This window comes from Bufo gargarizans, chromosome 3, assembly GCF_014858855.1.
Source record: "Bufo gargarizans isolate SCDJY-AF-19 chromosome 3, ASM1485885v1, whole genome shotgun sequence".
NCBI lineage: Eukaryota > Metazoa > Chordata > Amphibia > Anura > Bufonidae > Bufo > Bufo gargarizans.
In genome coordinates, this window is record NC_058082.1 from 5,878,864 (window position 1) to 5,892,378 (window position 13,515).

Genomic DNA, 13,515 nt, shown 5'->3' on the forward strand with positions numbered 1-13,515 from the left:
CACAGTTGGTGTAGTAGGCCGGATGGCCATAAACAGACGTGTGGTCGGACTTCCCTAATGAGAAAACTGGACATAAAATAGAAAGAGCAGTGTGTGGAAGGATAGAGATGATTCTTCCAGTAGAAGCCAAGTGGACCTAGTCAACCGGACAAGCCTACAAAGTAGAGAAGTAGTGATTTTATGGTACTAACCAGCTGAACATGTCTATAAATAAAAGGATGATAGGGCGTGCTCGACAGCTCCACTACATCACTAGAGATAGACAACCAGATGAAATATAGATGTATACAAATAATAGAGCAAAGGCATGGCAAAAGAGGTATGTACAGACATACTGAAATGAGACAACAAAGGGGAATCCCAGTTACATTGGATAAGAGGGTCTGGCTTGAAATCTGTTTTAGTTCATCCCAAAGGTGCTGGATGGGGTTTATGTGAGAGCTCTGTGGTGCTGGTCAAGTTATTCCACCCCAGACGCCCCCAACCATGCCTTCATGGAACTTTCTTAGTGCATCGGGGCACAGTCATGCTGGAAAAGAAAAAGGTCTTCTCCAAACTGTTCCTACAAAGTTGTCACCATACAATTGTCTGCAATGCCTTGGTACACTAAAGCATTAAGATTTCACTGAAACGAAGAGACTGAGGCCGACCCCTGAAGAAAAAACAAAGATAGGTAACATTCTTCTGCCATACACCAGCCTCGTCCAGACCACCAGATAGAGAAGTGTGATTGGTTATTGCACAGATGATCTGTCCACTGCCCCAGAGTCCAGTGGCTCCCTGCTTTACATCACTCCATCTGACGCTTCACATTGTGCTTGGTGGTGTAAGACTTGCATGCAGCTACTTGGCCATGGAAACCCATGCTATGAATCTCCCGGCACAGCACAGTTTTTGTGCTGATGTTAATGGAAGAGGAGGTTTGGACTCAGAAGTTATGGAGGGCCACCAAGTTATGTACTTGGTGACCACACTATGTAAATTTACTGTGGTTCCTTCCACTTTACAATAATACCACTCCCGAGTGATGGTGGAATATGTAGGAGGGAAGACATTTTAGGAAGTCATTTGTGGCATCCCGTTACAGGACCACGCTGGAATTGAAGGAGCTCTTTCATCAATGTCTGTAAAGCCGACTGCATGGCTGGGGGCTGAAAGTTATACTCCTGTGGCAATGATACACTGCATGGAGAGGGGCTGGATGTTATATACCTGTGGCAATGGTAGACTGCATGGAGAGGGGCTGGATGTTACCATAGAAGTAGAGAGGATGCCGAATTAGAGACGTGAAGCGTAAGTTACCGGGAGATCCTGTCCTGTGTCCTGGACGTGTGACTACAACCCCCATCGTGCTGCAGGATGAGCACTGACTGGAGCTCCTAGCTGTGGTTGTGGAAGCTGCCAGTAGTGGAGGAGAGGACCAGGAGGTGACTGGGGGAGGAGAGGAGATCTGTGTACGAGGGGCGGCTCAGGAACTGGACCCGGTGCTGGGGCAGGAGACATGGTGAGGCAGGTTCCCTGAGGGGCCCACAGCTGGTGATGCTGTAGAGGGGCCTGTCAGGATATACAGTGCCATCAGTATCAGATAGTCTAGTCACAGTCGGACACCTTAAGGATGGCCCATCAATATTAAAATCCTGGACAACCCCTTCAACATATCATTTCCTAACTGGGTTCTCCACAGCGATCTCTGGGTCTGAACCGTCACCCCGCTTTAGGACATTCACATACAGTATCCTCATTTTGGATGACATCAGGACCTTGTACAGACCAGGCCCCGAAGAGAAGCCAGGAGAGAGCAGAGGTAACTGAAATCTTGTGTGTCTTAGGGGATTCTGTCCTGGGCTCTGTGTGAGATACCTGATTTCAGGCCTGGGATCTGAATTAATTAACTTTCTCATGAATTTATTTTATATTTGCTGTGTGGTCCCTATTACTCGGGCCGAAGATCGGGACAATTGTCAGGGATGACTGCTCATGCTTACACTTATGTCCATAAACTGCGCCATAAACAGGTCTAATGACCACCAATAAAATGGGGCTAATGGCATCATTCATGTTCACCAGTTGCAGATCGCTCTGTGTAAATAGGAATGTGCTGCCGACAAACAGGGAAACTGCATAGGGAAGAACGATCACAGTAACGATAATCAATCCCAGAAAATTGGTGATGAAAGTGGCGCTAACCATCGGGAAGAAACATCCCTATAAACGTTCACTCCTGGTCATTACCCGCTCTATCAGCCCATGTAAAAGGAACCATAGAAGACACCGGCTGCAGGCTTTCTGTAGCACAAAGCTATACACTCCCCAGTATGCCCAGTACAGATCTGACAGCAGTGGACATGGAGACACGACAACTCTGACTGACATCTCATGGACTTCTGTATCTGTCACTGGGTGACGGTTATCTTTCGGTGGACATTTTATGAGACGTCCATGCTCCGATTTACATAATCTCAGACAGGAGGATACTGATCTCTGGATAGATGTGACCGGACACAACGTGGAGAATTTCTTGTGTGAAGAGAATAAGCTCCTGAGGTCAGGAATGTTTATCTTATGAGGGCGAGTCAAAAATTATCCGCACTCTGGCCGTAGAATTTATTTTAATCAACTTTCAGAAAAGAAAAAAAAAATCGGATCCTGTGCATCAGTTACACACATTTTGGCATCCGTTTGAGTCATTTCCATCTGAGATCCGTTTTTTTCAGATGGGGAAAAAAAGTCTTGCATTCAGTATAACGGAAATGGCTCAAACGGATGCCAAATGTGTGTAACTGATGCACAGGATGTTTTTTTTTCTTTATTTTTCTGTTCTTCTGATGGATCAGGAGAACTGAAAAATAACGGTGATGTGACCTCCCCTTAGATTCTTGTAATCGTACTTTGCATAGCCATCTATTTGGATGTCATTACATTCTCTGTCCACTAGATGCTTCCTTGTTCCATTGGTTCCATGTGGATTTATTATTATCTGTGATACTTGTTGGAATTTACAGGCACCGCGATAAAGATTCATCCCTTATTATTATTCTTTGTTACGTATTGTGCTGCGTATAAGCCATGGGGCACAGGCTGATGGTTTGTGTGCTTAGAAGGAAAACTACCGGAAATGTATCTACAGATCATAATATATAAAGCAGTGATAAACTAACCTGCAGTCCCATGTAAGACACATCACTCTCCTCCCTTCAACGCCATTCAACATACAGTATCACCTCCTACCTAGTCCTACTCCCATGCAAACAACTACTCCCCTCACCAGTACACACAAGTAAAGAATCACACTACTGCTTCCTATCCTCTGGAGTCTGCTATCCTTCCTGTGATGTCACACCTCCCAGGGTCACATGACTAGTGGGAGTAGGAGGCTTTGCCCCTTCCAGTGACATCACACCTCATAGGGTCACATGACCAGTGTGTAGAGAGCAGTAGGATGGGAGTGAAGTAGAGAGGATGCTGAATTAGAGGGTAAGTGACCGGGAGAGCCTGTCCTGTGTCCTGGATGTGTGACTACAACACCTATCATGCTGCAGGATGAGCACTGATTGGATCCCCTAGCTGTATGGTTGTGGAAGCTGCCAGTAGTGGAGGAGAGGAGCCGGAGCAGACAGAAGGTGACTGGGGGATCAGACTGGGGAGGAGAGGGGATCTGTGAGTGAGGGGTGGCTCAGGGGCAGGAGGACATGGTGAGGCAGGTTCTCTGAGGGGCCCACAGCTGGTGATGCTGTAGAGGGGCCTGTCAGGATATACAGTGCCATCAGTATCAGATAGTCTAGTCACAGTCGGACACCTTAAGGATGAGCCATCAATATTACAATCCTGGACAACCCCTTCAACACATCATTTCCTAACTGGGTTCTCCACAGCGATCTCTGGGTCTGAACCGTCACCCCTCTTTAGGACATTCACTTACAGTATCCTCACTCTGGATGACATCAGGACCTTGTACAGACCTGGCCCCGAAGGGAAGCCAGGAGAGAGCAGAGGTAACTGAAATCTTGTGTGTCTTAGGGGATTCTGTCCTGGGCTCTGTGTGAGATACCTGATTTCAGGCCTGGGATCTGAATTAACTAACTTTCTCATGAATTTATTTTACATCTGCTTTGTGGTCCCTATTACACGGGCCGAGGATCGGGACAATTGTCAGGGATGACGGATGACTGCTCATGCTTACACTCATGTCCATGAACTGCCCCATGTTAAAGGTCTGACGACCACCCAAAAAATGGGGCTCATGGCATCATTCATGCTCACCAGTTGCAGATCACTCTGTGTAAGTAGGAATGTGCTGCCGACAAACAGGGAAACTGTACAGGGAAGAATGATCACAGTAATGATAATCAGTCCTAGTAGATCCCAGAAGATTGGTGATGAAAGTGGCGCTAACAATCGGGAAGAAGCATCTCTATAAACGTTCGCTCCTGGTCGTTACCCTTTCATTATCAGCCCATGTAAAAGGAACCATAGAAGACACCGGCTGCAGGCTTTCTGTAGCACAAAGCTATACACTCCCCAGTATGCCCAGTACAGACCTGACAGCAGTGGACATGGAGACATGACAACTCTGACTGACATCTCATGGAATTCTGTATCTGTCACTGGGTGATGGTTATCGGTCTGTGGACATTTTATATGAGGCGTCCATTCTCCGATTTACATAATCACAGACTGGAGGATAATGGTCTCTGGATAGATGTGAGAATAAGCTCTTGAGATCAGGAATGTTTATCGTATAAGAGTGAGTCAAAAATTATCCGCACTCTGGCCGTAAAATTTATTTTAATCAACTTTCATAAACGACAAATCCATAGTTTTTTTTACATAATCTCCCCAGTCACTGCTTTGCGGTTTTGAACGTGTTACGTCCGTTCAGAAGAGCCACGTGCAATGATTTGTTTTTTTTGTGGTCTGAGAGTGTCTGGTATTGATACTTGCTGAAGACTATGCGCAGTATGGAGAAAGCTTTATTCGTGAAGAAGTGTGTATGAATGGATAGAGAAGTTTAAGGAAGGCCGCACAAGTACTGGTATTTGCCATGAAGAAGGAGCTGGACGCCTGTTCACTACTAGTGTTGAGCGAACTTGTGTTTTAATTTCGGCGTCTAAAGTTCGGGTTCGGGTTATCGAAGTATCCCGTTATGGATTCTAAATTCCGTGGTAGCGGAATCCATAACTGGATACTTTGATAACCCGAACTTTAGACGCCAAACTTAAAACACAAGTTCGCTCAACACTATTCACTACTGATGACTCAATTGAGTGTGCACGTGAACTGATTCTGTTGGATAGATGAGTGGCGGTGTATTATGTGGCCCTACGAGAATGAAGATTTTCATCTGATGAAGTGGTGAAGGACTTGGGGGGGGGGGGGGGGCGACTATTTTAGCATTGGAGTGCTGCTTCTTCTTTATAGCAGGGGTGGAAGATAATATATGACATTATCATCAGCAATACATGTCCCCTCCATTGTGTGGTAGGAGTAGTAGTCCTTTATAATCAGTGACTCTATACTTCATGTAAGATCTTCTTCCTAATGGGATTTTACCCTCAATCCTCCATGTTTTCCCACAGGTTCCTTAGATGCAGGACTCTCACAGATAAAGTCTTTTTTGTAAGGCGATGGTCCTTTCTGTCAATGACCCACCAAGGATGGAGAAGGACAGAATCCGTATGGCTGCACGGATAATAGACCTCGCCCTAGAGATCATCTCCTTGATAACTGGAGAGGTGAGAGTCTCGCATGACATCACTCTTATCTCTAGTAATAAACCAGGTAAATGTCTGGAAAGGTGGAGGCTTCTTAGAATCTCTGTAGTGATCGGCGTCTCCTCATACACAGGATTACACAGTAGTGAAGAAGTTGCCTGATGAGTGTGTGACACCTCGTGTGTCAGGAGGGCGGAGCAGGACCCAGAGCCCCATCACCGAGCCCACACCTCATTCACTGATACATGAGCAGAAGATCCTAGAACTTACCAACAGGATCACTGACCTGCTGACCAGAGAGGTGAGCGCTGCTGGGAATGCTGGGACATTAAACAATAACACCAAGGGAGGGGTCTGGTAATAACTGTATCATTGTGTTGTCAGGTTCCTATAAGGTGTCAGGATGTCGCTGTCTATTTCTCCATGGAGGATTGGGAGTATTTAGAAGGACACAAGGATCAGTACAAGGACCTAATGATGGAGAATAACCAACCCCTCACATCACCGAGTAAGAGGAGACCTTCCTGATAGAGGAGAGACTAGGTTTGAGGGTCACCTAGACCCACCCCTCATCTGATCATCACATATAGACAATGTATTCAGTCACTGTGTGTATTTCCTACAGATGGATCCAGTCAGAGAAATCCACCAGAGAGATGTCCCAGTCCTCTATATTCCCAGGACTGTCCAGAGGAAGAGCAGAATGTCCCACTGGATCATCAGGTGGGTAAAGCTGAGATTCTTGTAGATCCTCTATAGATTGATGTAATGAAACTTTCTCCTCATCTTCTCCAGCAGCAGAGGAATGGATGCTCTGTGTGATGATATTGGTGGTGGCTGTGGTTGGTCGTGGCTACAAATGTTTTCTAGTTTCATAGAGAATTGTGTTGAACTTCCTCCTGTTTGGACATCCGCTCAGTCATTGATATTCAGTGAGGATAAATGTAAAGTTCTGCAGTGTAGATGTAAATCATGCACTAAATGACAGCTCAATGCCAATCAGCTGCTTCTAAGACGAGCAGAATACTGTCATGTGCAGTAAGAGGCATTGACTCAGGAGTTATAGACATAATCTTACTGCTTTACTAATCATTAGTGCAGCCTCATCTAGAATGCGCAGGTCAGCTCATCAGGCCAGAATCGTTTAACGGGGGGACATAATACTTCTGTATAAATATAGAAATGCAAGAAATACACTGAGCAGCTTTACATATTAAACTTAAAAGACAAGAGAGTCCTCTGTCTGAAGGACAGATGCTTCATTCTCCAGTGGTGATAAAAGGCTTCTTTACAGTAAAAGCCATTGCTAAATAATATAAGATCTGGTGGTGATGAACACGGTGTCCACTCCAAGATCATCGCCGATTATTTCTTGTACCCAAATAACAGAAACATTTATGTAGAGAAGTGAAATATTTGGTTAAATGTTGGTCCTGTCTGATCACAACTGGAGGAGATCCTTCTCTTTCAGGGCAGATTGGGTGATCTCTTCTGGCGGTTTGACCTCCTGGATATAAGATAAACTAGGGTTCCTTTTCTTGTTTCTCATGTCCTTCATGTGTGATCCTTGCAGGAAAGTGATGGAAGTGGAAGGACGAGTGGCCTGGAGAACCCCAGACCAGTGTCAGCGACTGGTAAGAGCCTTTCATAAATACTGGGTTTTCTTCTGCCCTTATACATTGCAGGCTGAGTTTACAGGAAACCTTCTCCCTCCTCCGATGGAGGAGATGTATATGGAGTATATCCCGGCTGATTGTTCCTGAGTTCCTCGTTCAGTGAGTTGGATCATTTGATGTCCACATGTTGTTTTACTGTAAAGCTCAGAGGAATATTACTTCATATATTCTCTTCTCGGCCATTTCAGGCTGGAGATATATATTTACTAAGGGCTCGTTCACACGACCATATGGCCACCGTGCCCATGTTGCTGCTCGCAAATAGCGCTCTGCAAACGGGCACCGGTCGTGTGAACTCCGCATTGCGGATGTGGACCCATTGACTTGAATGTGTCAGCCATCCACAAGATACAGCAAAAGATAGGACATGTGCTATTTTTTGCGGAGCGGAGGCACGGATCGGAAGCCCATGGAAACAATGTGATAAATAATGTCTGAAAAACACTGTGCACAACCAGTATATATTTATTATAGGTATTCCGACCCTACTCTCCAGTCTCTAAGGAGTATTGGGGTGACACTGTACCAGGCTTAAGCAGTACTTGAGGCCAATCCATTTTACACCTTCTCTACTGGATTTACATGGGAATATTTGATTGCAGATGATATGATTAGGGAAAATTTAAATTTTACATCAAATGTCATCTGATTAACCTGGGAAACTTTGGCATGGCCTACAGTAAAATAATAAAGGAACTTATACTTAATCCCACTGACAAAAGACTCTAGGGATATTGGAGGACAGTAACCTTCACTTCAGCAACCAATGCCAGCCAGCTGCTGCCAAGGCAAATAAAAGGGATGCATCAAAAGAGACATAGATACATGATAAGATGCCCTGTTTTGTGGTTTGGAGACTGTGAGGAATGTGGAGTTATGATTTTATTCCTGCCATTTGCTCCAGGAGTGGGCAGAGGAAATCAAACTCCACAGGGGGGCCCTGCTTTAAAGAGCGGCCAGGTGTTTACAGTTCAGACTCCACTCAGCCATCATGGAGGCTAACTTATCCTACAGGGTTCCCCCCCTCCTCAGTCTCAGCTAATTACCCAGTTCCCTCAAATCCATCAGACATCATGGAACTGGGGGTTCATAAGGAATTATGAATTGCCCGTCCATCACAGGCATAAACCATATATATCTGGGGCCAAGACGGACATGCCCCCGGTTGTAGTTTGGGGGTCAGGTGCCAGGAAGGGGAGATACAGAGATCTCCCAGCAGGAACCTAATAGCGGCACCATGTTTGGTCTCCACCTGTTGCCGAAACCCAGGAGGATCTGTTGGTCCCAGAACCATCTCCCTGTGACCTTCCGGTCTGGAGCTATGGATCATAATGGGTTTTGTGGGTCTTTGGCTACCAGTGGACTCCTCCCACAGGCAGAGAGGGTAGTGGCCGACTACAGGTGAAAAGACCAGCGGCTTTCACTGAAGGGGGTCACATCAAGTAATGTGTTTGGAGGGACCGCAGACAAACTGCTGACATCACTGCCCCATGTGACTACAGCCAAGCATGATGGCAACCCAGAACTCATCATAACCCAAAGGACTACTCATCTATCTGGTAACTGACCCTTGCTCTGTTTAACTCAGTTGTATCATAGCACCTGTATTTTCACATCCGACCACTGTATATATTCTCAGTGTGTATTGTGTATTGTCTAGTGTGCCCTTAAGGCAATTAAATATATAATGTAATCTTGTGCTTTTCTTGTATCTCGATCCACGAGCATAGTTATACACTACTGCGGGTTGGTTTCTCACCCTATATAATCCCGTTAGCGGACCAGGCTTATACCAAACGAGGAACTGGTGGCAGTCTACCGGGCTGAGAGAGCTCTGTTTCACTGGGACAGTGAAAAGGCTCTCTCAGCTTGTCAGAGTTGTGAGCGAGTATGTAGTTACGCCGTAGGCCGCGTGGACCACGTCTTTCACCGCCTTAGCTCCCTGTGCGCAAGTGTCTGTGTAAACTGTACCAAGCTGACCTTATGTGCTTCCAGGGAGGCGTAACGTCACTTCTTGGAAACCAGTGATGGAACAGTATCTCGTGATTATTGTGAAGGCAGATTTAGTAGAATCCAGACTGTAGGTGACCAAAGAAGGAAGGAATTAAACAAGAAATGTGGCTGGTGGGTTGAGCATGAACATAGTGGTTACAAAGCTCTGGACAACTGGGTCCGAAGGATTTATATGAGTCACTTCTCTCATGAAGACAACCCCTATCCACACAGGACACATGGACGTCCTATAGTGTAGAACTGATGTCATATCATACCACATTTATGCTACAGTAGTCAATACCGATGAGATGTCTGGCTGGTTGAAACTTCCCTGGTCAAACGCTGCTGTTTGCGATGGGTGGCAGACATGGCTCCAAAAGGGGATGTCTCTGATGACACATTCCCTTTAGTTCTAGGAGGTGGTAGAATTTCTAAGGACTTGGGAAACATCAACTGGCATTTCTTAGTGGCAAATAAATGTGTCAGACTGAATTTGGTGACCATTAAAATAAATCTTTTAGATTTTTTATACACATGGTTGACGGCATGCGATTCGCACCAGTGATGGCCAGTTCGCAGTGTTCGCCGACGAACACATGCGATCTGCCATCTTTATTCCCAAGCCCGGCGATGCAGAGGTAAGTCCCTTACCTATGCCTGCGTGGCGAGCCGCTCTGAAACACATGATGCCTGCTCCCGGTGACCGCATGTGTTTCAGAGCGTCTCGCGGCGCAGGCACAGGTAAGGACTTACCTCTGCATCGCCGGGCTTGGGAATAAAGATGGCAGATCGCATGTGTTCGTCGGCGAACACTGCGAACTGGCCATCACTGATTGGCACACTGCTTTCTCTGATACTTGGGAAATAGCTTCTCGTCTTTGATTTCTTGACTGTGTTGTGATTCACTTCTTGCTCATTGTTTGACTTTTCACATAGAATTTTTAAAATATAAAAAATTGTTTAGTGAACATTTTTGCTTCTTTTTCCAGATGAAGACATTACGAGAAGCTCCCAAATACATCACCTTCTATCTGCCTCTGATGAGGTTGAAGAAAATCAATCAGAGATCGGGAATAGCAGAACTGAACATAGACTAGAGAATGAACATTTTGAACACCGGAAACATTTTGCAAAGAAATTTTCTCTTTCCTTACATGAGAGAATTCAGAGAGATGGAAAGCCTTTTTCATGTTCAGATTGTGGGAAATGTTTCACCTATAAAGCGGGTCTTGTTACACATAAGAGAATTCACACAATGGAGAAGCCATACTCGTGCGTGGGATGTGGAAAATGCTTTATGCATAAAGATTCGTTTCAGAAACATCAGAGAACTCACACAGGGGAGAAGCCATTTTCATGTCCTGAATGTGGGAAATGTTTTATATGTAAAAGTGTTCTTGTGAGACATCAGCGAATTCACACAGGGGAGAAGCCATTTTCATGCCTGGAATGTGGAAAATGTTTTACGCATAAAGATTCTTTTGAGAAACATCTGAGAATTCACACAGGGGAGAAGCCGTATTCATGTCCTGAATGTGGGAAATGTTTTACCCAAAAATCTAATGTTATGAAACATCTAAGAATTCACACAAAGGAAAGGCCGTTTTCATGTTCAGAATGTGGGAAATGTTTCTTGGTTAAAGGTACTCTTGATAGACATCAGAAAATTCACACTGGGGAGAAACCATTTTCCTGTTCTGAATGCGGGAAAAATTTTATACAAAAATCAGCTCTCATTTACCATCTGAAAACTCACACGGGTGAGAAGCCATTCTCTTGTTCTGAATGTGGAAAATATTTTAGCCAGAAATCAGCCCTGGTTTACCATCTGAAAACTCATGCAGGTGAGAAGCCGTTTTCCTGTTCGGAATGTGGGAGATGTTTTATCCTGGAATCGGTTCTTAAGGATCATCAGAGAACTCACACGGGGGAGAAGCCGTTTTCATGTCCTGATTGTGGGAAATGTTTTAGAACTCAATCAAGTCTTGTAATACATCAGAGAATTCACACGGGGTTGAAGCCATTTTCATGTTCTGAATGTGGTAAATGTTTTAGAACTCAATCAAATCTTGTTCAACATCAGAGAATCCACACCAAGAAGAAGCTATTTTGATTCACAGATTTTAGAAATGTGGTGGGTGGGTGGCTCTATTGTAGGACCTGCTGCCTTAGGATGGCTTCTGATTCTGTCGCCCAATGGGCAGCATAAACTGGTGACTAATCTGCTTAGCAAATCTTTAGGTCACTTACTGTAATTGGCATTGCCTCCTATTTTTTCCTGTATCAATAGGTGGCAGTGGGTGGAGAGAGCCCGGGTCCACATGAATATGAGGACTCATCTGCTCACACTCTCTATTGAACAGATTCCAGTACTGGAGCTGTTTGTTACTATTTTTTAGGAAAATGGCTCAGAAATTAATCCAAAGTTTGGAGGATCGGTCACTGGTTTATGGTGACCTTAGTTAGGGCAGCAACGATCTGGTGATACAGAAAATCTGAAAACAGAAAACCATTGCTACTAAACAGAGAGATATTGGATATGATCTTAGTAATGGTTATTATGGGTTAAAGGGCATCTGTCAGCAGTTTTGTACCTATGACACTGGCTGACCTGTTACATGTGCACTTGGCAGCTGAAGACATCTGTGTTGGTTCCATGTTCATATGTGCCCGCATTGCTGAGAAAAATGATGTTTTAATACATGCAAATGAGCCTCTAGGAGCAACATGGGAGTTTCCAATACTCCTAGAAGGTCAGCCTGATGTGCAACTGCCGCACTCCCTGCACTTTGATTGACATAGCCAGGCAGTGAAAATGTGATCACACCTGGTCCTGATGTCTCCTAAAGTCTCACTCTGCGCAGTTTGGGTGCAGTACATGACAAAGGATCACAGTACAGAAAAGAACTCCCAGCCGGACACATGGGGGGCGCCATGACACTAAAATATCTTCTGCTAAGGCACTGTTGGTGGGTCAAATGATCCTCTCTACTGGTGGTCTAGCTGAGCCGTCCAAGGTCTGTTCATTGTTTGTGCGTGCTTTCACATAACTGCCTCCAACACCTCCTAATAGGTAGGTCAAAACACCTGGGGGGCAATTCATCAAAATTACCATCCTACTCAATGATGCCCTCTTAAAGTCTGTCAGCTGGGCAAGTTGTCTTCAAGTGTGTCGTACGGCCATGTCGAGCAGTCAACAATCTCTCATCAGTAGGTACATTACCCCAAAGTAGCCTCTGAGAGACAGTTTATTGGCCAGTGCCTATTTACATATCTGCCTGAGACATAACTGCATGCTGGTTTTTGCAGGAATACGACATTTCTGAGTGTGTGTTTTTTTGGGTCAGTGAGTATATGATTTTGCATTCCTGGATTGGGTAGTTACATTTATTTAATTATTTTCCTCACTTGTATAGCGCTGACATATTCTGCAGCGCTTCACAGACCTTACTCACTGAAAATTGGTGCTATGATGGAAATGATCCATTACATTATATTTCTTTTATTGGGCCTTTCATGTCCCCTGACACGTGTCACAAATACACATTGATTTCATTTGTAATAAACAAGTTGGAGAAGATTCTGAGTACTATTCCTATCTGGAAGCGCAGTCCAGGCCTTGTTACCTCGTCACATATCTTAGATCCTCTACAGCATTGACATCCGAACTCTGGAGGACCAGTTAATTTACAAGCCCAAACAAAGTTGTGCCTTCACACATCTCATGTATTCTCCATTCTGTTTGGACATCGGTGTGTCCACTCCACAGAAAGATGGACATGGACATGGCCGCAAAATGTGGACCACAGACCCATTGAAGTCACTTTAACTGAGGGGCAGTTATAAGTCATTACGTGGGAAGATAATCTTTCCATATGTAACAGGATCTCAGTCAAAGTTCAGACTAGTCAGCTACCAGTAAGGGCTTCATCAGACCCCGTAGACTGTAATGATCTCGAGAGGGAATCTGTCCACTCTCCAGCATTTTTGCCAGGCCTTGGCTATACGAATATCGCAGCCGGATCCCGGCCACCAGTGAATTTACAGAAGGTAGCGTACAGAGTGGGTTCAGATATATGTGGACTCCCTAAATTCACTGAAGGCCTGTTGGCGTCAAAAGAGGTAACATTTAG

At 45.0% G+C, this 13,515-nt stretch overlaps 1 protein-coding gene across 1 annotated transcript; it reads left to right on the forward strand.

Annotated features, from left to right (window-relative positions):
* Positions 1-3,424: 3,424 nt before the first annotated feature.
* Positions 3,425-12,249, forward strand: LOC122932113 (zinc finger protein OZF-like). Its single transcript, XM_044286346.1, has 7 exons — positions 3,425-3,474; positions 5,577-5,732; positions 5,845-6,012; positions 6,096-6,219; positions 6,337-6,434; positions 7,285-7,345; positions 10,372-12,249. Exons 2-7 carry the CDS (start codon positions 5,625-5,627, stop codon positions 11,493-11,495), a joined length of 1,683 nt encoding a protein of 560 aa, XP_044142281.1. The 5' UTR covers positions 3,425-3,474; positions 5,577-5,624; the 3' UTR covers positions 11,496-12,249.
* Positions 12,250-13,515: the final 1,266 nt, after the last annotated feature.